This window comes from Meriones unguiculatus, chromosome 7 (assembly GCF_030254825.1).
Source record: "Meriones unguiculatus strain TT.TT164.6M chromosome 7, Bangor_MerUng_6.1, whole genome shotgun sequence".
Classification (NCBI taxonomy): Eukaryota; Metazoa; Chordata; class Mammalia; order Rodentia; family Muridae; genus Meriones; species Meriones unguiculatus.
Window position 1 is genome coordinate 8,212,746 of NC_083355.1, and position 23,476 is coordinate 8,236,221.

At 50.2% G+C, this 23,476-nt stretch overlaps 1 protein-coding gene across 2 annotated transcripts in view; it reads left to right on the forward strand.

Annotated features, from left to right (window-relative positions):
- The window catches only part of Sdk2 (sidekick cell adhesion molecule 2), a 271,968-nt gene that overhangs the window by 120,586 nt on the left and 127,906 nt on the right, over nt 1–23,476 (forward strand). For both annotated transcript variants that reach the window (XM_060386445.1, XM_021634998.2), the window contains exon 2: nt 5,018–5,177. In XM_060386445.1, coding sequence (XP_060242428.1) covers nt 5,018–5,177 — 160 coding nt within the window. The remainder of the gene's footprint in view (nt 1–5,017; nt 5,178–23,476) is intronic.

Genomic DNA, 23,476 nt, shown 5'->3' on the forward strand with positions numbered 1-23,476 from the left:
GAGGATATTCAATTTTATATTTTATTCCCACATGGCTCCCTGGCTGCTCCAAAGCCGTGTGCTGAATAATTGATCCTCCCCACCCATCACCTCCGCCGACAGATTTGGAATTCTGCTTTCATCGTACATTGAAAGTCCCCCATTATGTATTTGGGGTTATTTCTAGAATCCAAGGCCATTGCTTCAGCCAAGTATTCATAAAGACCACTACTGTTTAAGTGATCACAACTCCACTTTACACTTCAATATCTAGGCTAGTCTTTCCCCCATTTCCCAGACTTCTTCAAGAGCTTTTTTTGGTTTGGGGTTTGCATTGTTTTGTTTTGATTTTAGCTTTAAAAAAAATTAATTTTTTTTTAAATCATGTGTCCGTATGTATGCGCATGTAAGTGCAGGTACCCCTGGGTCCGGAAGTTTCAGGTCCTCCTGGAGCTGGAGTTACAGGCAGTTATGAGCTATCCCACATGAATGGCCAGAGCCAAACCCTGGTCCCCTGCAAAGGCAGCACAAGCTCTTAACTGCTGAGCCATATCTCCAGGCCCAGTTTTTAATCCATTTTTTTGTTTTGGTTTTGTTTTGATTTGTGGGGAGGGAGGGGCAGAAAGTGGATTGGTGGGTAAAAGCTCTTGTCTTACAAGCCTGACGGGTGAGTTTGATCCCTGAGCCCACAGTGGAAGGAGAAAACTGACTTTCACAAGTTGTCCTTTTGCCTCCACAGCATGGACACTGTTGGCACATGAACACCTACCCAAACACGCACACGTGATCAGCACGGTAACCATCAACTTAAATGTTTTAATAAAAATGGAGGGGGCAGTTCAAAACAAGAAAAGATCTGGGAGAAGGACACTCTCCGGATGTTGGTCTTATTCACCCAGAATTCCCTGGGCATAGTTGCGCCTCTCGTGCAGGTGGCTTGCAGGGCTGTGGTGTACCTGCAGGACTCATCTCATCTGAGTACTGCCTCACCTGAAAACAAACACAGAGGGGACCTACCAGCCTCTGCTAACAGAGTACGCGGGTTCCCCTCCAGCACAAGGTGGCCGTGACGTATGTGACTGATAGGAGCAATAGCTGCCCCTTCTTGAGCATGTGCCAGTGTCTGGCCTGTGCTTAGTAGTTTATTTAATTAGTGCTCTGCGCTTATTTAGTCTTCGTGGTAGACACGTCCCCAACTTACAGCTAAGGGAGGAGAGGTGAAGAGGGCAAGTGACTTCCAAAGTCTACCGTCTCTGCGCTCCTTCGAACTTACGGCGCAAACACGATCATAGACACGTCAGGTATGCATGTGGACGTATACACACTGGTATGTGCTCACGGACATGCATATGCACACACAAACCCAGCTCACACCCTCGAAGCCATCCATCCCCTTGGGGAACCATACCCCAGCTCCCAGCTGGCTCAAGTCTTCAGATGTACACAGGGGCCACTCGTACACTTCCCAGTGTTTCTTTTGAATGGAGCCTCCCTCCCAGGATCCCTGTCTCCAGAGGGCAAGGAGCACTAGAGCAAGTGGCCTTAGAGCAGTGGCCTGGGGAGAGGCACCTCCATCCCTCTGTGTCACCTCAGGAGGGGTGGGGAGGACCATGGCTGGGCCTGATACCCAGCAGGTGCTTAAGCAGGGTCTGGCTCTCTCTCCTTTCTTCCCCCACAGCCATTATCTCCAGCAGCCACTGGAATCAAACCATCTGAGCACAAGGCGTTTGCCCAGGGTGTTCATTCCTGGGGCCTGGGAAGTGAGCTGGCAAATTCAGCACCAGAGGAAGTGGCCCGGCCCGTGAGGCTAGCCACCTAGGTGCAGAGCATTCGTGTGCTTGTTTGTGTGTGTGCAAACACACCCACCACCCTCCTCCTCCTCCTCCTCTCAGTGCTAGCTCTGAGTCAGCCCACATCCAAGGAAGAGACTTAATCACATGGGGCTGGGAGTGTTATTGTTTTAAAACAAACGAGCGATGACAGCCTCAAACAGAGGGTTTTTTAAACCGCGATTCAAAGGGCTCTTGAAAGCTGCTGGAGAATATAAATGCACCTTTGAAGTGAGAATGTGCCCATTTGTTAAGCTGAGAGCAGCACTGGCTGCCTCCTGAGGTGGCAAGTCGCTCTCCCCAGCAAACAGGTACCCACTGGCCTCTCTTTACCCAGCCAGCCATGACCCACAACCCCAGAGGCACTAGGAAGGACTAGGTTTCGGTGATCCAAAAGAGGCACCCTTTCAACTGCTCGTTGTGCTTTTGTCACAGGTTCTCATATAGCCCCGCTGGCCTCACTCATTAGCTATCATGTCGTCAAGATTGCCCTTGAATTTGCTGATCCTCCTGTCCCACCTCCTGAGTGCTGGGAGGAGAGGTGTGCCCAACCATGCCTGATTTGTACAGTGCTGGGGATCAAACCCAGAGCCTCCTGCATGCCAGGCAAGCATGCTACCAATTGGCCTGTGTTCCAAGTCCCCTCAGCTGCTCTTTAGGCAGAGGATTCACAGGACGACTGTAAAGAGGACCAAAAGGATGAGCACAAAAAGGCCTTTGTCAGTACCCGCTCTCCAAACTATCCTCAGGCTTGTTTTCTGGGGCAGGAATTCAAGGAAGAGCCCTCTCCCCCAAGTTGTGCAATTTATGCACTCATAGGATTGGGTGCTATTTAAGTGGCGTACAAAGGTATAAGGTTTAGGGTGCTATATACAGACCAGGGCCACTTGACTGGTCCCCAGGAGCCTATTGTAACTTTCATTGGTGTATAAATCACCGTTCTTGAGCCCAGGTGAGACCTGGAAACAAAAGATGAACCTGGCTGTAAATGGCCCATGCTGGTTAGATCTGAGGGTGAGAGAAGAGCCAGGACCAGGATCCTGTGGCCCCACGCTGGTGTGCAGAGGAGCCTAGAACACCCCTTTCCATCCCCTGACACTTTGGGCTCTTCCTCCTCTGCCTTTCCTTTTTTCCTTCTTGAGTCCCAATGCAGGCCTTCAGATGCTTTTTCAATGCTCGGCTCTCAGGGGAGCATGAACCCTGACCCAGGCCAGCACTGAGGATTTCAGTGCTCATTCCTGCCATAGACACACACACACACACACACACACACACACACACATAGAAACAGGTGACCCTTTGCAGAGTGTCTGTCCCCAGAGGAAGGCTAGGGGACAGATCATTATTTGTGACGATTGTTATTTCATTCAGCCTGTGCCTACTGTTACTCTCATGTATCCACAGATGGAGGAACGGGCTGTAAAGAGCCTTCCTTAGGCACACAGCTGGCCAGTCATGGGGTGAATACAAGGTGGCAGTCTGTAGGTGCTGCTAGAGCCCCTGCCACTGGCCTGGAGTTAGGACACCCAGGTGGCCCTGCTGGCAGCTTCCTATATGGCTCTAAGCTTTTGGGACCCACGGGCAGTTAGCCTGGGAAGGTGGGGTCTGCCCCTTAGTGGTGTGGGGAAGGTCCTGATTAGGCCTTTGGGGGTCTCTCTAAATTAACTGCAGAGAGTTACTCTCTGCTTTCTATAGCATGCTTCCACCTGGCCCAGGACAAAAACCCTTGATTCTGGCCTTGTGCTCATCTACTCATTTAAGCCCTGGCCCAGCTACCATTGGGGAGGTAGCCCAGCTTCTCTTAAGAGGAGCAGAAGCTGTTCTGTAGTTTGGCTTTTTCATCGGCTGTGTGATTTCCAACAGGTTCTGAGGATGGAAGCTCACTGGGCCCTTTCTAAAATATACATCAAATGACTCGGAGTCATGAGGATCAAATGAGCATATGTGGAACCTTCTAGAACAATAGGACCTGTGAGGACTAGAACCTCTATTGATATTCTTACCAGATGTTGACATCTGTCCACAGCCTTGCCCCACCCCAAAGGCTGGTGATGCAAAGGCAGGCAGGAGCTCTTCTCCCCCTCCTCCACCTTACCATCCTTCCCGAAACACCCTGGTCCAATCTCACTCCTCACTTCTGTCCTCCTCCTCACTGGCCAGAGGGCAAAAGGTTCCAGCCATCTTGAGCCTTTTGCCTAAGCAGTCTGAGTCTGAGGGATGAAGCGCATCGCTCCTTTTGAAGGGGCTTTGAGCTTTCATGCTCTGTGTGGCTGTGCCAAGTCAGACAGGTGCAGTGAATCTACAAGGGAGTCCACAGCCTGGGCAGGCAGAATGGGGACGTTGAGGCTGGCTGGCTGGCTGGCTGGCTGCCAGAAGCCCAGTGGTGGAGGGGCTCCACCTTTGAAGTGTTTTCCAGCTTCAGGGAGGGAGGGAACCCGCTATCACTTGAAGCTTATGTCATCTCCGTTCTGTGATTTTCTTTTTGTGTGTACGTGTGTGTTGTGTGTGCACATGTATGTGCGCAAGTACGTGTGCACTTACCCATACATGCACATGGAGTCTAGCGGAGGACATTGAGTGTCCTGCTGTCACTGCCCCCTGCCTTACCCTCTTCACATGGGTTCTCTCAATAGCCTGGAGCTAGGCTGGCATCCAGCAAGCCATGGGGATCCTCCTGTCTCTGCCCCCTAGCAGTGCTGGGGTTATAGGTGTGCATGACAAAGCCTGGGTTTTTATGTGGGTGCTGGAGGTTGGAACTTGGGTCCTCACACCCGTACAAATGAGCCATTTTCCCAGTACCACAGCCTCTGTATTTTCCTGGTGAAGCTCACATTCCCTTTGGCTGAGCCCCAAAGAAGCCTCCTTCTTCCATGGAGGTTTAAAACCCAGAAGAAAAGGATGAGAACCAGAACCCAGCAGGAGGATAAACAAAAAACCAGAAGTGATGAGAGTTGGGGAGGGTAGAGCAGAGCCAGAGGAGGAGAGGAAGCAGGCATTGCTTAGCCTGGTAGGTGAGGACAGTTCATGCTGAACACAAGCCCCGGAGTCAGACTGACCCAAGCGCAGGTCCTTCTCAGTGTACGGCCTTGGGCAGGCTACCCAGCTGCCCCTGCTCTGTCTGCCTTGGGTGCTCAGTGGACCAACACGCAGGGCTGAGCCAGCGCTAACTGACTGCTCTAACTGATGGCTCTGTGCCTGTTTTCTCACAGATGATGTACCACCGTACTTCAAGACAGAGCCGGTGCGCACGCAGGTGCATCTGGAGGGGAACCGCCTGGTGCTCACCTGCATGGCCGAGGGCAGCTGGCCGCTGGAGTTCAAGTGGCTGCACAACAACCGGGAGCTGACCAGGTTCTCGCTGGAGTACAGGCAAGTTGTCCCCTCCCATCTGCCTGGAGCAGGCCACCTCCCTAGTCAGAGAAAGGAGTGTTGGGGTTTGGGGTACATCTATGGGCCACAGGCTGCCAGATAATACTCCTGAGAGGCTGGGACTGCCGTGCCCTGGACGTGACATCCTACCCTGGTGATGCCTACACGGATGGCTGAGTGGCAGGCCTGGGTGGTACCTATCTGACTAGATGAGGCAGAGATGATGTTGAAGATATAACTAGGCCCTTCCTCACCTATGCCCTGGAAAGAACCCCACCATCTCTATCAAGTTCTAATGGAGGAGGCTGAATTCGATGGAACAGGACTTGTAGCAATTGGGAGTCCAGTAGCACAGGACTCTTCAGGGGAACAGTGCAGATGGGACATGAAGAGAACCAGTCCTGAGTATTGGAGTTGGTGACTCTTCCCTTCCCTCACTCTGCCTGAATAGGGACAAGTTGGGAGTGAGAAGATGGGCTTGGCGCATGCACAGGCTTTGTCATGCCAGGATTTTTGCTGCCAGCGGCATGTCTGAGGGGCCCTCCCCCAGTAAAGCCCGGCCTCTGCCTACTTCCTGCAGAGCGGGGACATTGTCCTCCCTCCTCCCACTCTTATCCTACCATCTCTGCCTTTCTTATTGGCTCCCAGACCCTTGCCTGTGATTAATCCCCAAGCCTGATGTGCATAATCGGTTTTGTTGGGGAAACAAGATTGTCCTGCCCTGGGGACTGATACAAATCTGTCACCAGGGATGGGAATGCAAATGAGAAGGATTCACTACTGGAACATCTGTCGGTCCTCTCCGGATAACCATCCTTTCCACTGTGAAGCAAAGAGGCCAGAATTTGGGGTGACCTCCTTTCTCAGTCTGTGACCTTCTTCTGGCTCAGCTGGTACAGGGTCACCACATTAGCCAACAAGGGAGAAAAGGCCAGGACAGGAGGTCATCATCCCCCCCTGTAAGGGTTGGCGAACAACACTGGACCAGGAAGCAAGAGACCCTCTTCCAATGACAACTATTCTAGACATAAAACCCATAAAACCTACAAGGAAGCCAGAGAGACCTCTCCAAGGAGCCTACATGGTGGCTTTTATCTGGGGACCTGGAGCCATTTCTGACCACCACTACTACTGGAAACAGTTGACAGTGTGTGATGCATCCCTACATCCTCTTGGGATGACTGAATGGGGTACCAGGAGCTTTCCAGGGACATATTGTGAGTACTGCTTTAGAAGCGGCCTCTTGCTTGCCCTTAACTAGGGAGCCACAGGAAGAGGTGGCTTTGCTTCCTACCTCCTGGATCAGAGCCCCTTTGTGGTACCCTGTACTGCCAGGGCTCAGATGGGTGCCACTCAGCAGCAAAGCCTGGATCAGATTGAGAATGAGAGAGAGAGAGAGAGAGAGAGAGAGAGAGAGAGAGAGAGAGAGTGTACACACATGCATGCATGCAAGTATATGTGTTCATGTGGGTCTGAAGATAACCTCAGTTCTTATTCTTTCTTGGGTGCCATCTACCTTGTTTTGTGAGACAGATGTCTCACAGGTCTGGAACTTATCAATTCAGCAAGGGTGGGAGGCAAGTAAGTTTTAGGGATGCCTGTCTCTCTTTTTCCCAGCACTAGAATTCCAAGTACATGCCACCAGGTTAGGTTTAGGGAAAAATAAATAAAGAAGTGAGTTCTGAGGATCACAGTCAAGTTGGCACAATGAGCATTTTGCCAACTAAGCTATCCCCTCAACACCACAGCACCATCAAGGATCGGCTTTGCTCAACAGGGGCTTGGGCTATCCTTTCCAAATCTTGGCTGCAGCATCACCTAGGGCGCAGCCAGGATTCAACTACTGCAGAGAATAGCCAGGCACAGTTGCACTGGTCTGCAATACCAACCCGTGAGAGCCTAAGGGCAGAAGAATATTGAGTCCTGGACCACCTGAGCTAGCTAACAAGTTCTAGACCAACCTGGGCTAAAAGGATGAGATGAAACAAATCACACACCACCACCACCCACCGCTGCTGCCAAAACATCACCAATAACAGTGATGATGATGATGGTAGTTGTGGTCAATGAAGAAAGGACTCACATAGGGTCAGCATGGTGATGTGTACTCTGGAGTCCTGTCCCTGGATCCCGCCAACAAAACCTATGAGTTTCACAGATGCACAACTGGAGCTCAGGGGCCTCACCCAAGGTCAGCTGTGTAAGCTGACCTCCAAAGCTGTAGAGGTTGGGGGACGGCTCAGTGGGTAAAAGCACTTACAAACCTGACCGCCTGAGTTGGGTTTCCCAGGACTCATGTCAAGAGCCAGATGTGGTGGTGTGTGAGCTGCAGCCCCAGCTCTCTACAGTGAAGTGGGGGGGGGGGGTTAAGACAGGAAAATCAGGAGCCAGCTTCCGGGAGTGCATGGCGAAGTGGTAGAAACAGTGAGAGACTCCACCTCAAAACAAGGTGTAAGAGGAGACCCGGCCCCCAAACGTTGTCCTCTGACTTCCACACACGCTATGACATGCCCACATGCACGCACAGCACACTCGCACAAACATTTTTTAAAAAGATTAGCTGTGAGACTCCAGAGCTGAAAGTCTTTTCCATCCACCACCCTGCCTCTCAAGGAGAAAGGATCACTGCAATTGTTTCCTTAATGTGTATCCTTAGCAATCTTTCTGCTAACCGTGCTCTGCAAATTCTGGAAAACAAAGCAGTGGGGAGAATGCAAATATCCCAGTTTATAGCTGTGTTGGGTGGAAGTCATCCAGGGGAAAATAAATGAGCTTCCACTTGGGAAGCTCATCCCTTCGCCTCGTCGCTGCAGGGATGCTGGCTTTCATGGTATGGTGGCAATGAGACACTTGAGTGTGAACCTGGTCGGGTGGTAAGTTCATCAAAAACTAGCTGTGACTGAGAGTTAGGGCTATGCTCCTCGGTGTGACCTTAGACTCTTCATGGTTGGCTTCCAGTGGCATCTCCTGGCCTCATGCTGGTTCCATCTGGGGTAGACCTGCCAGCGAGCCAGACAGTTTAAGGGTCTCCAGACACTTCCTGCATGCTCTTTTTCTTTTGTGTTTGTCCAAACTCTTCCAGCCCTTTCTGGGCCCATGCAAGTGACTTTCAAAAAAACCTGATTTTCTCTCTCTCTCTCTCTCTCTCTCTCTCTCTCTCTCTCTCTCTCTCTCTACACACACACACACACACACACACACACACACACACACACACTGCTTTTGGCAGTGTGGGCTTCACATAGCTTCTCTATTGAGTAATATTTCTCCAGGACAAACTCTTCTTCTACAGAACTGTGTCCTGGTGGAGAAAGAACGCGGATACAATTCTGCCGCCGTTAGTACAGTCCATACCTAGACTTCTCCATCTGCTTCATCTGCTTCACCCAGCAGCGCCTTCCCTAGTCTAGTGCCCTTCATGGCCATCCAGTTTTCATTTGGTGCAGGACATAGTCAAGGACCACACTTTGCATCTCACTCTGCTGACTCTTTTTTCCCCTGAATTAACTGGCATGGATATATATGCGACGCTAGCCAGTTGTACCAAATTTCCCCCGGTGTGGATTTTTCCAGTTTGATTGTCCTGTACACATGCTCCTTTGGGCAATGTGGCACCGATGCGCTCCAAAGGCTTCGTACTGAAGGCGCCTGCCACTGGGTAATGCCCCAAAGCAAGTGATACTCTTTTGGCTTACATGTTTGCATGCATGTACACATTCATGTGTATGCATGTTCATGTAGCAGCTGGAGAATTGTAGGTGTCATTCCTCGGGTGCCAGCCACCCAGTTTTGGAGATGGGGTCTCTCATTGGTCTAGAGGTCACCTAATTAGGCCAGAAAGTCCCAGTGGTCTTCGTGGGTCTTCCTGATGCTGAGACTGCAAGCAGGATGTACCATGAATGGCTCTTCTACAGGGGTCCCGAGGCATGAACTCGGCCTCATGCTTGCACAAAAAGTACTTTACAGACTGATCCATGCCCCCTGCCCTGGTGGTCAGTTTGATTCTGGTTAAAATGGTGTCCGCTAGAGCTCTTTCCTTATCAAGGAGTCTAGGCTTCTCCTCTCCTTTTCGAGCAATGAGTGCATGGAGGGAACCTTCTTTTCTGCAATCCTCGCTGTGCTGTGGCCTCATGGAGATCTTTGGCCGTTCCTGTTTCTCACGTTCTTTGTCATTCTTTGCTTCATATAACAAATTGCTCCTCTCACCCCTCTAAAAATAATTTGACATCAATCTAAGCTCATGGGGTTATATTTTATTCAAATATACATTAGAATAAAGCATATAACTCTATATGAGTAAATACATATATTCATTCAGTGTTTGTGCTTTGTCCTCAATATGTTTTAGTGTGTCTATTATGGTCTGTGATACCCAGTACTCCTGAGAGTATGGATTTGGCCTGTGCAGCCCCTTGAAACCAGATTATGAATCCTTCTAACACATCCTCATTCAATGTTAAACACTTTTTTTGGTTTTGGCTCAAAACAAACAAGCAAAAAAGGCAGGGTCACAAAGCCAGTCAGGGGGGTTCCAGCCAGCCTCCCACAAAGTCCCCACTTCCTTTCAACCGTCTTACGTGAAAACTCATTCAGGATTGCATGATGCAATATAGATGTGGCCATTGTTGCCTCATACCTCTCTGAGGACTCTTCTGTGGTGGAGACTCCGGTCTTCCACAAACTCAGTATGTAGGGTAATAATGTCTGATTTCCAGAGAAATGGCCAGATTTACTCCACAAGTTGAGAGAAAATAAGATTAGAAGTTCTGCCACGGGGGCTGGAGAAATGCCTCAGAGGTTTAGAGCACTGGCTGCTCTTCCAAAGGTCCTGAATTCATAATCCCAGCAACCACTTGGTGACCCACAACCATCTATAGCGGGATCTGTTGCCTCCTTCTGGCATGCAGGTCTACAGGCAGGCAGAACACTGTATAATAAATAAATAAATAAATAAATAAATAAATATTTTTTTTTAAGTTCTGCTATAAATGTGACTGTTTCCCACCCTGAATTCAAAGGAAGGAGTTTACATTCATGGCCAATCTCAGAAAACCTTTGTTCTTAGAGGGGTTTGTAACCAAATGACACCAGCATGGAGAGAGAGAGAGAGTCTAAGTGTGTGTGTGTCTGTATCTGTGTCTCTGTGTGTCTATGCATGCATGTCTGTATGTGAGAGAGAGAGTCTATGCACATGTGGTGTGTGTGTGTGTGTGTGTGTGTGACAGAGAGAGAGAGAGAGAGAGAGAGAGAGAGAGAGAGAGACTTATACCAAAGCGTCTAAGTACAGCAAAATGCATTCCTTACTGTGCAGGATGTGTTCAGTGAACTTCCAGAAGTACCAGTAGCAAAGTCATTCAGTTGACGTGGCCTGTGACTCAATCAGGAGACGATGATGAGCACTAGATGGATGGGGCCACTGCCGGCGTAATGAGGCACACCGATTTACCACACCTTGGTTTTTATTAGCAGACAGAGCGCACGTGAACACAATGATAAAAAGTGTCTTGTAGCAAATACATAACCCAGTCCTGTAGTCTCTCTATCATCTAGCATGTTCTGCTCATAATTACAAGGAAAAGACTTGTGTGACCAGCGGTGCTGTAGGCTTGAGACACAACATCGGCCCGGGCACCTGTATGATGCATCCATGCTGGCATGTGACGATAGCCACCGTGTCACTGTATAACCAGATCTGTTCAGCTCTATCATATCTTATGTGATGGCTGCCATCGTTGCGGTCCATTGCGGACTCCATTACTGTGTTATATGGCTCATCTGGTCATGCTGGGGAGCAGGTCCCTGCCCATCTCTAGAGACAGAACCTTTTGAGTTGCCAACAGTGAGCTAATGCCCCTACTGGTTCTATGAGGCTAATGCTTTACCCCCCCCCCCTGATTCCATTGTCTTCTCAGAGTGGTGCACAGTGATGGTTACTCCAGAGGAGTTCATGAGATTCCACAAATCAAACCTCATTCCCGTTGTAACAGATATGTGATAAATGGTGCCATAAGGATTATGTGTGTTCCATGTAGAACCAGGGACAGGCCTGATCATCAAACTGATAAAATTCGGGGTTCAGATAGACCTACCTCCTCTTCCAACACCTGGTGCTTCCCATGCCTATTCCGACCTCACTGCCATGACCCACAGGCCTTTCTTAAAAGAACTCCACAGTGGTCAGTGCTGGGATGGATTCTTGTTGACAGGCCTTTGTTCATTCTGAACCTACCCTTGGATTCTGATTCAAGAAACAGCATTCAGGTGGAATGGCGGCCCAAATGGAATCGAAGAATGAGGTTGAATCTCTCACAAGTGTGGAGGCCCTCCCAGAGGTCATGGCCCTACTACTCACCCCTCCCCTCTCACAGACGCCCAGTTTTACAAAGTGGTGGCTTGGTGGTGACATGCCATGGGACTAGGGAGAAGCAAGATACTCTTCTAGATAAAAATGCTCTAGTGTGTCTGGGAAGGTGTACAAGAAAGGTCCTCTTTAGTCATGGGCATAGCTTTCAGTTATGGGCCTGTCTGTAGGGGTCTCTGCGCTTTGCCCACTGTGTACAGTGATGACGAAGTCATCAGGCAGGTTATTCTGTGTCATGGTGGTGAGATCCAACCCCCACAGAATTACCTTCACACTTAAATAAGAAGAAAAGAATTTGATGAGTCTGATGTTCCATGCATACACGTGCAGAATCCCACACCTAGGTGACAAGCTATGCACACATTTAGGAGGGAGCTACTGCCTAGCGAAGCTGGCACTCTTCACACTGAGCATCTCATAGCAGCCCCGAGAGTTGAGTGGCATCACCCTTAGGCACACATTCTGCAAACATGGAGCCCAGAAAGGGGGGGGGGAGGATCAGTATGCAGAGAGCTGGTGCAGACCCAGAGACCCAAGCATGTTGTCTTTCCTGTACAGACCCCCAAAGACTTTCTAACTAGACCTTTTCTGTCCCCTGACCCATCACTGGCTGCCCTTCTGTTCCAGTGAGGTAAAACACACACACACACACACACACACCTCTTCTGAGGGGTCAGGACCAAGTGCCCGAGGCTGCTCCCTGTGGGGAAGAGTCAGCTTGGGGGAAATGCCAGGAGAGCTGGGCCTCTGGCCAACCCTACTGCCCTACTAACATCCCTGGGGAAGGAGTAGAGCTCAGAGGTAGCCTCAGGGGAGGAAAAAGCCCAAGTGTGCAGGCCCTGTGCGAGGTGCAAGGCGGGGGATGCGCACACAGACAGCCGGCAGAGCCTTTGAACCTCTTCAGAGAAAAAGGTGGCAAGCTTGGCAGGGCAGGCAACCTTGTCCCTCCCTCCTCCACCAGCCCTGTCTTGCCTCCTCTTAGAAGCAGGAGCCACTGACAGGCAGCAGCAGAGATGAGAAGCCAGCAGCCTTCCCAGAAAGCACCTGCACTCCTAGCAGGGTAGGTGGCTGGGACTGATGTGGCTGGGACCAGTAAAACCTTTATTGGTAACTCTAGGACACTATCTCTGCCTTACAACTAGGAATTGCCAGCAGCTTCCCCAAGATCACACAGTATTTGGAGAGTCCTGTTTCTCTGATAATCTTTTGGATCCCTAACCTGCCTTCTTCCCCCTGTTCCATGTTGCCCTGGCAGGGGTCGGGAGGGGGAGAGCGGGAGGGAGCTTGTCCTTTCCCAGGATAAGGCCATTTGCAAGTCCCACCCTTTTAAGTATGGTCCCAGGCTGCCATGTAAATTTACACTGCAGAAGACATATGCTCCCAAGGACGCTCAGCCAGAATTAACAGCAGGCCCAGCCCTGCTCTGAGCACCTCATATCTGTCTGTTAACTCTCATTGACCAATGCTCCAAACCAAATGGTTGAACGCTTGATGGCTGCCTGGACTGGAGACTCACTCGGCTCCTCTTCTCCAGCCCTTCCCACTCAGATGTGGGCATTATATTCACCAGACAGTTGCTGGGGGCAGGGAGGGGAGGAAGTCAGTAGTAGGAGCCCGGATAGGAGTTTGGGGTAGCCTCAGGAATGTGCAGCCCTTGACCCAGTAGGGAAGAGCTGAGAGGTGTGGACAGGCCTCGTGGGGGAGGGCCCCTGGCAGGAGCTGGTAATACCAATGATCACGCCGGCCGTGACTAGATGTTGATGCTTGTCAGCCACCGTGACTGTGACAGAGCCTTGGCCCCTAAAAACAGGAGTTGAAGTCAATAATGACGCCAGTATTGACAGGGGCCAGACATCAAGAAAAAGGAGCAGAAGTTTCCATGAGGGACACCAGACTCAGAGAAAGCAGGGGGAGTGTCTAAGGAGGCAGCGGGGACACACAGACTAAAGCCAAAGAGGAGGAAATGTCAGCTTAACACCCCTGCCTCTGTTCACCCTTCCTCCATACCTCTGCTCCCTGGCACGCCCTGTCTCAGCTTCTAAGATCCCGACCAGACCAACAGTGGGGATCCCAGGCCTGCCCCCACCATGCCCTCACCGTGCACCTTTGAGCCAATGACTTCTCCCCAGCCTCCACTGCCTAAAAAATGGGAACAGGTGAGAAAGCGGTAGCTACCTCCCAGGGTGGTCCTAGAGGTGAAAGCCTAGCATGCAAATGAGCCTCTTAAATAAAAAGGGAGGTCCCTTCTGCCCACTCCAGGCTCCTGGAGATTCACTCCAGCCTGGCCATCACTTGGGGCATCTGAGAAATGAAGGCCAGCTGAAGTGCAGGAATCCGCTATGATGGACATAAATTGAATTTTAATAGAGATGTAGGTGGCACGAAGCCAGTGTACTGGGGCAGAGGCAAGGCAGTAATTAGAAGTTAACGCGTTTAGAAATGTCGTAATCCATAGGGAGAGCGGGGAGGTAGGCTGGGAGGAGGAAGAGGCCCAGCCTGGTGTCCTTCCCCTGACCCAGAGGCTGACTCCTTCCATGAGGGAGGAAGGCTGTAGGGAACCCTGTGTGCAGTCACAGGCCCACCTCCTGCCAATGGGTGCCATACAGCTTGAAGGACCCTCGGGGCCAGCCTTGTTCTCTCTGGGAGAAAGGACAGGTAGAGCAGCCTCCCCAAACCTGGGCATCACCGGTACTAAGGGAGGGAAGTTCTTTGTTGTAGGAGCATCTATATGTGGTAAGGCATAGGCTACATCCTTAGTCTCTGCTCAGTAGGTACCAGTCACCACCCTCTGCAAATGTGAGCTCTACTTATATGCCCAGAGGACCCTTAACCCTGCCTTAGGCGCCTATGTCCAACATGGCTCTGATGTACCCAAGTTTCTCTCAGCTAGAGCCAGAGCTTCTATTCCTCAAGGTCCCTACATCAACATGGTGGGAAAGGGGGACAGAGACAGCTGGCTACCCAGTAGATCCTCTTGGAGGCTTCTTTGGTCCCCTCCTCTTCTTTACATAACAACCCCAGTAGTCTGCTCCTCTTATCTAGTTAGGTTTTTTTTTTGTCAACTTGGGACAGCTAGTCATCGGAGAAGAGGGAACCACAACTGAGAAAATGCCTTCATCAAATTGGCCTGTGGGCTTTTTTTTTTTTTTTTTTTTAATGATGCTCGGGGAAGGACCCAGCCCACTGTGGGTCGTGCCACCCAAGTGGTCCTGAGTTGTATAAGAAAGTAAACTGAGTAAGCCATGGGAGCAAGCCAGTAAGCTGTGTTCCTCCATGGCCTCTGCTTCAATTCCTCCCTCCAGAGTCCTGCTTCAGTTCCTGCCATGGCTTCCCTCAGTGGTGGACTGAAGCCTGTAAGCCCAAATAAACCCTTTCCTCCCCAAGTTGTTTTTTGGTCATGTGTCTCATCACAGCGATAGAAAGCAAACTAGAACACGGTCACTCTGTATTCTTTTTTTGCATTTTAGTTTAATCAAAATACAATTCCCTCCCTTCCTTTCTCTCCCATGTCTCCTCACTCCTTCTCAAATTGATGGCCTCTTTTTCTTTGATTGTCATAGTTACATGTATACATACATATAAATATAACCCACTGAGTCCATTTAGTTCTGTTTGTGTGTATGTGGTTTCAGAGCTGACCACATAGTCTCAGTTAACTAGTTAAGGGGTTCATCCCCAGGAAAGATTAATTCTCCCTTTCTCAGAAGTCATGAGCTGCCTGTAATCCTTTGTCTAAGGGTAGGGTCCTGTGGGGTTTCTGCCTTCCATGTTAGTGTGTCTGAACAATGCCATGATAGACATGCCACCATGTCCTTGGTTGATATCCCAGCTCCCTGGCCTCAGACAGGAAAGGCTGTCATGAAACCCTCACTATGTACCTATAGAAATGAAGACTCAGAGAGGCCCAGAGCCTTGCCATGCCCATCCATCTATGAGCTACACTCTAACCCCAGCTCTGTTATAGAAATAACACCCTCTGGCCTCCTCCAAGCAGCCTTGCCAAATGCATTCAAGGGGAGGGTCAGGACACTGTTTTGAGCAGACCTGGGCTGTGGCTGTGGATCTTGGTTACCTGTGACATGCCCTGACCCAGTCCCCAGAGATGCTCAGAAACGTCTCCTGGCACAGTCTGAACTCCAGCTGAATCCCATTCCTGGGGAGGAGTGCTGTGTGCCTAGACCTACCTGGAGGTTCAGGCCTGGCTTCTGCTTCCTCTGTGAGTGGCAGGAAAAGTCAGAGGAGAGGCAGATGGGAAAGAGATGGGCAACAGGGATGGGCTCACAGGGTCAGGCCTGGCGGTGGGTGGCAAGAGTCACAGCTGCCTCCTTGTGCCTCCAGTGGATGTTGCAATAATTATGTCAATTAAAACTAATAAGTTCAGAGTGTAAGTGGAAAGGCAGAAAAAGCAGGCAAAGTCTCAAAAACCTTGGCTGGCTGGGTTTCCATGGCAACCTGTTTCCTCACACTCTCCTTTAATAGGTTCTGATTTGAGAGGAAGTAAGGCCTCCAGTTCCCCCATTCCCAAAGAAACTGGGTTTGGATTGGGGTGTCATTCACTGTACCTGGCCCGGGGAAAGGCATGGGGAGGGTGGGGAAGGTAGACATCAAGGGCCTTGAGAGCATCCCACAGACACAGAAGGCCTTGTCTGGCATCTAGGCCAAGCCCTTGGCCTCACAGCTGGTACATCATGGCTTTGAGCAGAAATAACTTCCTGGAGATGTGGTGAGAATGGATGGATGTCAGAGTTGGAATTAGAACCCAGGTCACCCAAGGGTCCACCTGTTCTACTCAGATCCCCCTGGACTAGTGGACTGGATGGGCATCATTCTGTCAGATAGATAAAAGGATGTCAGGAGCTGGCTTGATTTGGTATCACCCCATAGTTGGGCTAGAAACCTGGGGACATAGTAGTGCTCTCTGTTTTTTTGGGTAGGGCTTCTGACTGGGGGTTCACCACATTGAAGATAAGGCCCATGGATCAGGGGTTCTATTCTACCCTCACTCTCCATGGATATCTGCTAAATTTTGTTAGTATCTCCCTGTGGTCACTGGTACACAGGTGGGAGACCATCGACCAAAGAATGGCAGGTCAGGCAGGACAAGCCCAGGAAGCCCTGGACTCCCACTGGTACTGGGGCAGGCAAGGAGGAGCTGTGGTCCTCAGGTACTGTGTGTCCCTCTGTGGCTCTGCCTCTTTAACCACACTCCCAGTGTCCTTTCGTTCCTATTCTCACTTGTCATTTGCAGAGTGGCATGGGAAGCCATGACACATTCACTGATACAGAGACTTGGAATACATGAATATGGGAAGCAAACACAGAAGGACTGCCACAATTCCTGGGCCATCCTGGGCTACATAGTAAGAACTATGTTTTGTGTCCAAAACAAACAAACAAACAAATAAACTGAAAGAAGAGAATAGAGAGAATTAAAAATGGATAGAGCAGAAGAGGAACAGGAGGAAGAGGGAATAGGGGAGGAAAAGAAAAATGAGAGAAGAAAGGAGGAAAAGAAGAGGTGGAGCAGAAGGAGGAGGGGGAGAGGTGGAGGAGAGGGGCTGAGAGGAGAAGAGACAATTAAGTCCCAGACAAACAAAATGATGCATTCAGGGTCTCAATGCAAACACAAATTAGGTTAGGACAGGGACCATGAAAGCGTCTGGAATAATACACAAACCCGGCAACATCTCTCTCCCATTTTTGCTCTCTTCCCCAACAACCAATGGATTTGCCATGGACAGTCCCTGTAGCCTGGGCTTTGGGTGTACCTCTAGACTCTCCAGAGCAGAACATGCAAATGAAGGGCTGGCTGCAGCCCCATGAAAGAAAGGCTCCCGAAAGTCTCTGAAGAACTCAGGCTATTTATTTTCTCCACAAAGAAATTTAACATGCAAATTAAGAAGGATTTGATCATCCATCACCCGAAATTGACATGCTTGAGTCTGGCCCGAATCCCTGGTAACTATCACACATGGTTGGGCGTAGGGCGTGCACGCAGGGTCCACGGGGAGGCAGAGAGAGGTGGGCTCCACCGGGCCCATATGCTTCTGATCTGGGACCTTTCAAGGCGTGCAAATGAGATAATCATTGATTCTTCCCGCACAGCTGGGCTAGAGAGCACAGCTGTCCTGAGGGGCTTCCCCCTCCCACCCTGCTTAAGTCTTCCTGTGCACCCTACCCTTGGCTCTCAGCAAGAACACAAAAATTAATCAAATCTCTCTCCACTGTGCTCTAGTCCTTTGCAGACAGGTGACCAGGACAAATGCCCAAAGAGCTGACCATGACCCTGCTTCCTGGGGCTGCCTTCTCACCTGACCCCTCCTCATTCCCACCATTCCTTCAGAGCGCTTTCTCAGAAATCGCTCCTGGGATTTCTCTGTTGTCCTTCCCCACCAAGGCCCACTTTTCTGATGTCTGCCTTGTGGCTCTGAACTTAAACTCCAATCTCTTCCTTAGAGTTTCCCAAGAATCAAATACAGGAGCCAGGAAAGGCCATGAAAGAGCATGAGCATGGGCCTAAGGGACAAGCCAATCCAAGGCCTGCAGTCACCAGTCTCTCCTTCACCTTAGACCCCTAGGGAATAGGATCCTTGCCTGTGGGAACATGCTCAGCTTGACCCTGAGCATGACCTCTAGCCAGGAGCCACCATCCAAAATCACCCCCCCCCCGCGCAAATTTGGTGGCTTAAACAAACTACCATCTATCATTTCTCTGCCAGCCCTTCTTGGGCTGGCCTCTGACCCTAGTTGCTAAAAGTCTACTTAGGCTAACTCCTTGGGGAGCCTGCGGTGAGCCCCTCTCCTCATGGGGCCTCTCCTTCCTGATATGGAGGACTCTGAGTCAGATGGAAGACTCAGGGACATGGTCTGAGAGGCCCACTTAGAAGCTGCCATGGAGTTATGACCTGAACTGTCACACTCTGTGGGGGAAAGCATTACAGAGCGAGCCCAGATTTAGGAAGATAGATTCTACATCCTGAGAAAACCACAGAAAAATACCATGCTTGCGCTCTTCAGTCTCCAAGCCTGTGCTCAGGCTTGGCCAATGTCCAGTGGCATCACAATCACCTTTTCCAGATGGTGGCTCCCAGGCAAGTCCCCTTGGGCCTAATTAACATAGTTCTGGTCTACTTCACCCATAAGTTGCCTCTGAAGTCACCTGCAAGGGTGACTTTGGAGAGTCGGGCTAGGTAGGCTGGGGAAGAGCAGGGGGACAGAGGGGATGGGGCTGGTTCTAGATTCTGGTCTGAATGAGTCCACTCAGAGGATCAGCCATTACAGACAGGCACCTGGTGCCCAGGCAGTGCCCTCATGAGCTCCACCCCCAGGCTGCCTGCAGGCCAGGGTTTACCTGGCTGAGAGATCCTCAAGCCAGTGTCAGGACCAGGAGGAGGACAAAAGGCCTTGTTTCTTCCTGCCAAGACAGAAGAATGAGTGATCGAGGCTGACCGGGGTGCTAAGTCAGACAGTGTGTGTGCGCCTTGTGCCGGGCCCTAAGCACACTTCCTGTTTTGTCACACTTAACCCTCGTGGTATCACTTCAGGCAGGAGCTACGGCACAGTCAGCCACCCGGTCACAGACCCCGAGGCACGTTCCTTAGCCTCTCTGTGCGTTGGTTTCTTCATCCTCCCCGTCTGCCAAATGGAGATACAGTCCTGATGTAGGGTGATTAATAAGGTGGATTGAGAAAGATAGGAAAGATTCATTATTGTGACCTGCCTTGGGGAGGGAGCCAGGCACTGTGGATAAAGTTTACTGTAGTTCAGTGATATAGAGAGCCAAGACAGTTGAGCGATAAATAGCCATGTCTTGCTATGGGGAGGACAGTTTATTGCTAACCTGGAGTCTGGTGTGCCTGGATCAGGGCACTCGGTCTGATCAGACGGTGCCTGAACTGCAGGTGGCAGGCACTACACGCTTTCAGGGAGACCCTTTCCCAGGCTTGCCATACCCACCTGCCAGGCAAGTTTCAGGGAGTTTCTGGAGCCCCTTGGCTTACCCTCCAGGCTTGTAAGCACTCATTCATCCCACAGACATCTGGCCCAGGGAAATCGGGAGCCGAAGGCGGCCCAGGGAGCCAAGCGAAGCTGGGTGGGAAGCTCAGGCCAGCTGGGCAGAGTAGGGCAGGGTTCATGGCATTGCAGCTCACCCATGCCCACATAGCACCCACCCCGATGTAGCCACTGCATGCTTGCCCCTCCCCGTGGTGCTCAGTGGCAGCTGAAGAATCTGTTGCAAGGTCATCCCTGGCCTCAGATACACACGTTCTCATTTCAGGGCTCCAGAGGCGACGTGAGGAGGGGTTAATATTTAACATCGCCTCTTCTGTCTCCAGAGACGTCCCCTCTGTGATCTCGGTAGCTGGCTATAGGGATGGATGGGCCAGAGGTGTGGCTGGGGCTCAGTACGACTCTCAACCATGACAGCAACAGGACGGTGTTCATCTAATTGTAAGGATGATGGCGTTGCTGGGGTTGCTGCCATTGTTACTGTTAATACTCAGAGCCCCACACAGCATCTGGCCGTGGAGCGTTCCAGGGAGGGTAGAATGAGTCACAGTGACGATGAGCTATCCAGAAAAGCATATTTTCTGGCTCCTGACTCAGTTTCTGGGACCCAGCTAAGCAGTTGGCAGCCAGCTCTGCTATGAGGTAACTTACACATTTGCAAAGTATCTCCATGCCATGCAAAGTCATGCAAAACTCCACAAAGCCTGTCGGGGAGGTGGCGGGGCGGGGGAGGGGGCATGGCACTCAGAAATTTTCATTGGTGACACACACAGAAAAGGAGAAGTCTCTGATAAAGATGGCTGGGTGACTTTGCAAGGGTTCACTGGTTAAGAAAAGCATGAACACTGGGGCAGAGGCAATGCTTTGTTGGAAGGACTGGAAGTGGGTTTGGTAAGTGGGCGTCAGAAGGAATGCGGCTGGTGAGCTATTATTTAGTGTGGTAGCAGAGGAGCCATCTAAAATCAAAAAGAATGCTGTAACTCAGGTGTGGGTGGGCAACCCCCTCAGGACTGAGGACCCTAGAGGTTTGAGTATTAGGTGCATACGTGGCTCAGATAAGTCCAGATTTCTGCACATGCCTGTCATTTCTTATAGATAAAACTATACATAGGACCTACACAGAATTGGGCCAGCAGCATCCTACAGTGGCCCCACCCTATCCTGAGGATCTACAGGCTATAACAGTTGCTGGGGAAGAATAGGCATTTGCTTCAGTGATACAGCCCATGCTGTGGTAAACAATCCCTCTCATGCTCCTGAAAAAAAGCCACAGTGAAATTCATTGGAACACACATGCAAATGAAATTATAAAACAAAACCTTAAATTATTTAAAAAACCTCATAAAAATTATTGCACAGATGAAAATGTCATAATGCATACTAATTTTATATCTGTTTCTGTGACAGAATATCCTGACCAAAAGCAACATAGTGGAGAAGTTTATTTGGCTTATAATTCTCAGTTGCAGTTCCTCAATGCAGGGAAATCAAGATGGATACACAAGAAAGCCACATCACACCCAAGGGCAGAGAGAATAAGTACATGCATGCATACATGCATGCTTGCTTGTTTGCTCTGGTAGATTTCTCCACTGTTACATGGTTCAGGATCCCCTGCCTAGGGAATGGTGCCACCCACATGGGCTGGGACTCCCCACATCAATTAACTTAGTTAAGACAACCCCTCACTGAGACTCTCTTCCCAGATGGTTCTAGGTTATGTCAAGTTGGCGAGTAAAGCTACTCATTGTATAATGAAGCCCATTATTATGTATGATTATTACTAATATATGCCAATAAATGCCTTTTAAAACCATGCATATGCATTTCTTAAATGCACAGGTGCTAATAGCATTTTTCAGTCTTTCTGCAGAATTAGATGAACGTGAATTTTTGAAGCAAGCCTTCCGGCCTGCCAACCTCTATTTGTATTTCTCATGAGATGGCTGCCCTGATTTTGTCCCATTTTTTAGATGGTGTACCTAAGGTTTAATTACACCATTAATTACAACGGTTCAGTCCTTTGTCTGAGATCACATGCTCCATACACAATGAAGCAGCTAAAACTGAAGCAAGGGTCTGCTAAGGTTATAGCATGGGCTCTTTAAGATTGGTTCTTTGGGACCCCATCAGAGCCATCTCCCAAATGAGGAAACTGAGGACAGATGAGGCTGCACCCTACCTCTTGCCATCTCCAGAAACTCCTCTGCTCTTACTCTGACCCCCATCTCTCCAGCCACACCTCAGCACCACACCTCCCCCATCACAGCCAGTCCAGGGTGGCTAACCTGGGCCTCATTTGCCTTCCATGTGGAACCCAGGCTGCACCATATTTCCAGTGGCTGGAGGATGGCTTCCTCTTCTTGGCCACTCCTTTTGCTTTGGAGACCATTCCAGCCCAAGCCATTGGGGATGGCTTCCAATGTCCATTATTCTACCCTTCACCCCTTCCTCAGGAATCTGAAACCACCAAAGAGAATTCTTTCCACTTTCTGGGTGCAAGACTCCAGACTCTACCTTCTCTCCCAGGAGACAGATCCATCCCTACTCCCTTTGACTGTTCCCTTCTACCAGAGTTCAAACCTATTCACAGATCACGAAGACCCTCTGTGCTCTTCATTCTGCCCACGTGCCCTTTCTATTTCCTGTCCTCATTCTTCTCTCCAGCCCATGTCCTGGCTACTTTCATGTCAGCTGGACACACGCTGTAGTCATTTGGGAACACGGACTCTCAAGTGGGAAAAATGTCTCAGTAAGAGTTGCCTGAAGACAGATCTGTAGGGCATTTTCTTAACTAGTGATTGATGTGGGAGGACCCTGTCCACTGTCAGTGGTGCTGTCCCTAGGCAAGTGACTCTGGGGTGCATAAGAAAGCAGGTTGAGCAAGCCATGGAGAAGGAGCCTGTATGCAGCATTCCTCCATAGCCTCTGTATCAGTTACTTCTTCCGGGTTCCTGCCCTGAGTTCCTGCCCTGGCTTCCCTCAGTGATGGACATATACACCACAGGATGACATAAACCCTTCCCTCCCCATGTTGCTTTTGGTCATGGGGTTTTATCACATCAATAAAAACCATAAGACTGCCCAGGACCTGGTACCCTACTTAACCAGTCCCTCCTCTCCTCAACCTGCTATGCATCCACATACACAACTGCCCATCAACAATGAGTGTCAGAGTTCTTGTGCCGAGTCAAAGACACCTATCCACTATCCCCAACCTCTGACACCATCACGTGGGGAGCCTCATCTCTCCTCTCCCTTGTGGCAGAGATCAAATTGGCCTGCCACTGACCTTGACTGTCTCATCACCTCCCCACCTGCTGAGAACGGGTTCTGTAACCCCATATCAGGGGTCCCCATATGGACCCCAGAGGGTCCCCATACCAGGCTAAGGCAGACCCTTTCTGGGAAGGGTTCTTGAGAGAACCCATCTGAGACTCTGTGAGATACAGCTGGATGCCACTGCGCTCATCCACAGTGACACAAGAGCAGCCACAGATAATGCTAATGATGCCTGAGCACTTTACTTAACTTGTGGGTCCTGAGACTTGAATTTCATGCAATTTTTACCATTCACAAAACAGTCTTCTTTTGGTTTTGTTCCAAAACCTACCCATGTAGAGACTATTCTTAGCACGCTATTGTAGATTTGAAGTGGTGGTTTGCCTGACTGCTGGATACATGGCTTAACCCCTGATTCTTTTGTCCTAAAGGACAACCTAAACTTCTTAGCCCTGAAGAGCCTATGGGACTAGCAGAGACGTCAGCCCAGCCTCATTTCTGCCCACCCTCATCTCTGTTCAAAGCCATGCTGGATGAGTTACTGTCCTGGATCTTGCTGACATCTGTTTGTCATGCTTGGGCCTCATCCTTCCTCATCTCCTCTTCCCTTTCTCTCTGACAACATCTCATCCCCAGAGCCTTTTCT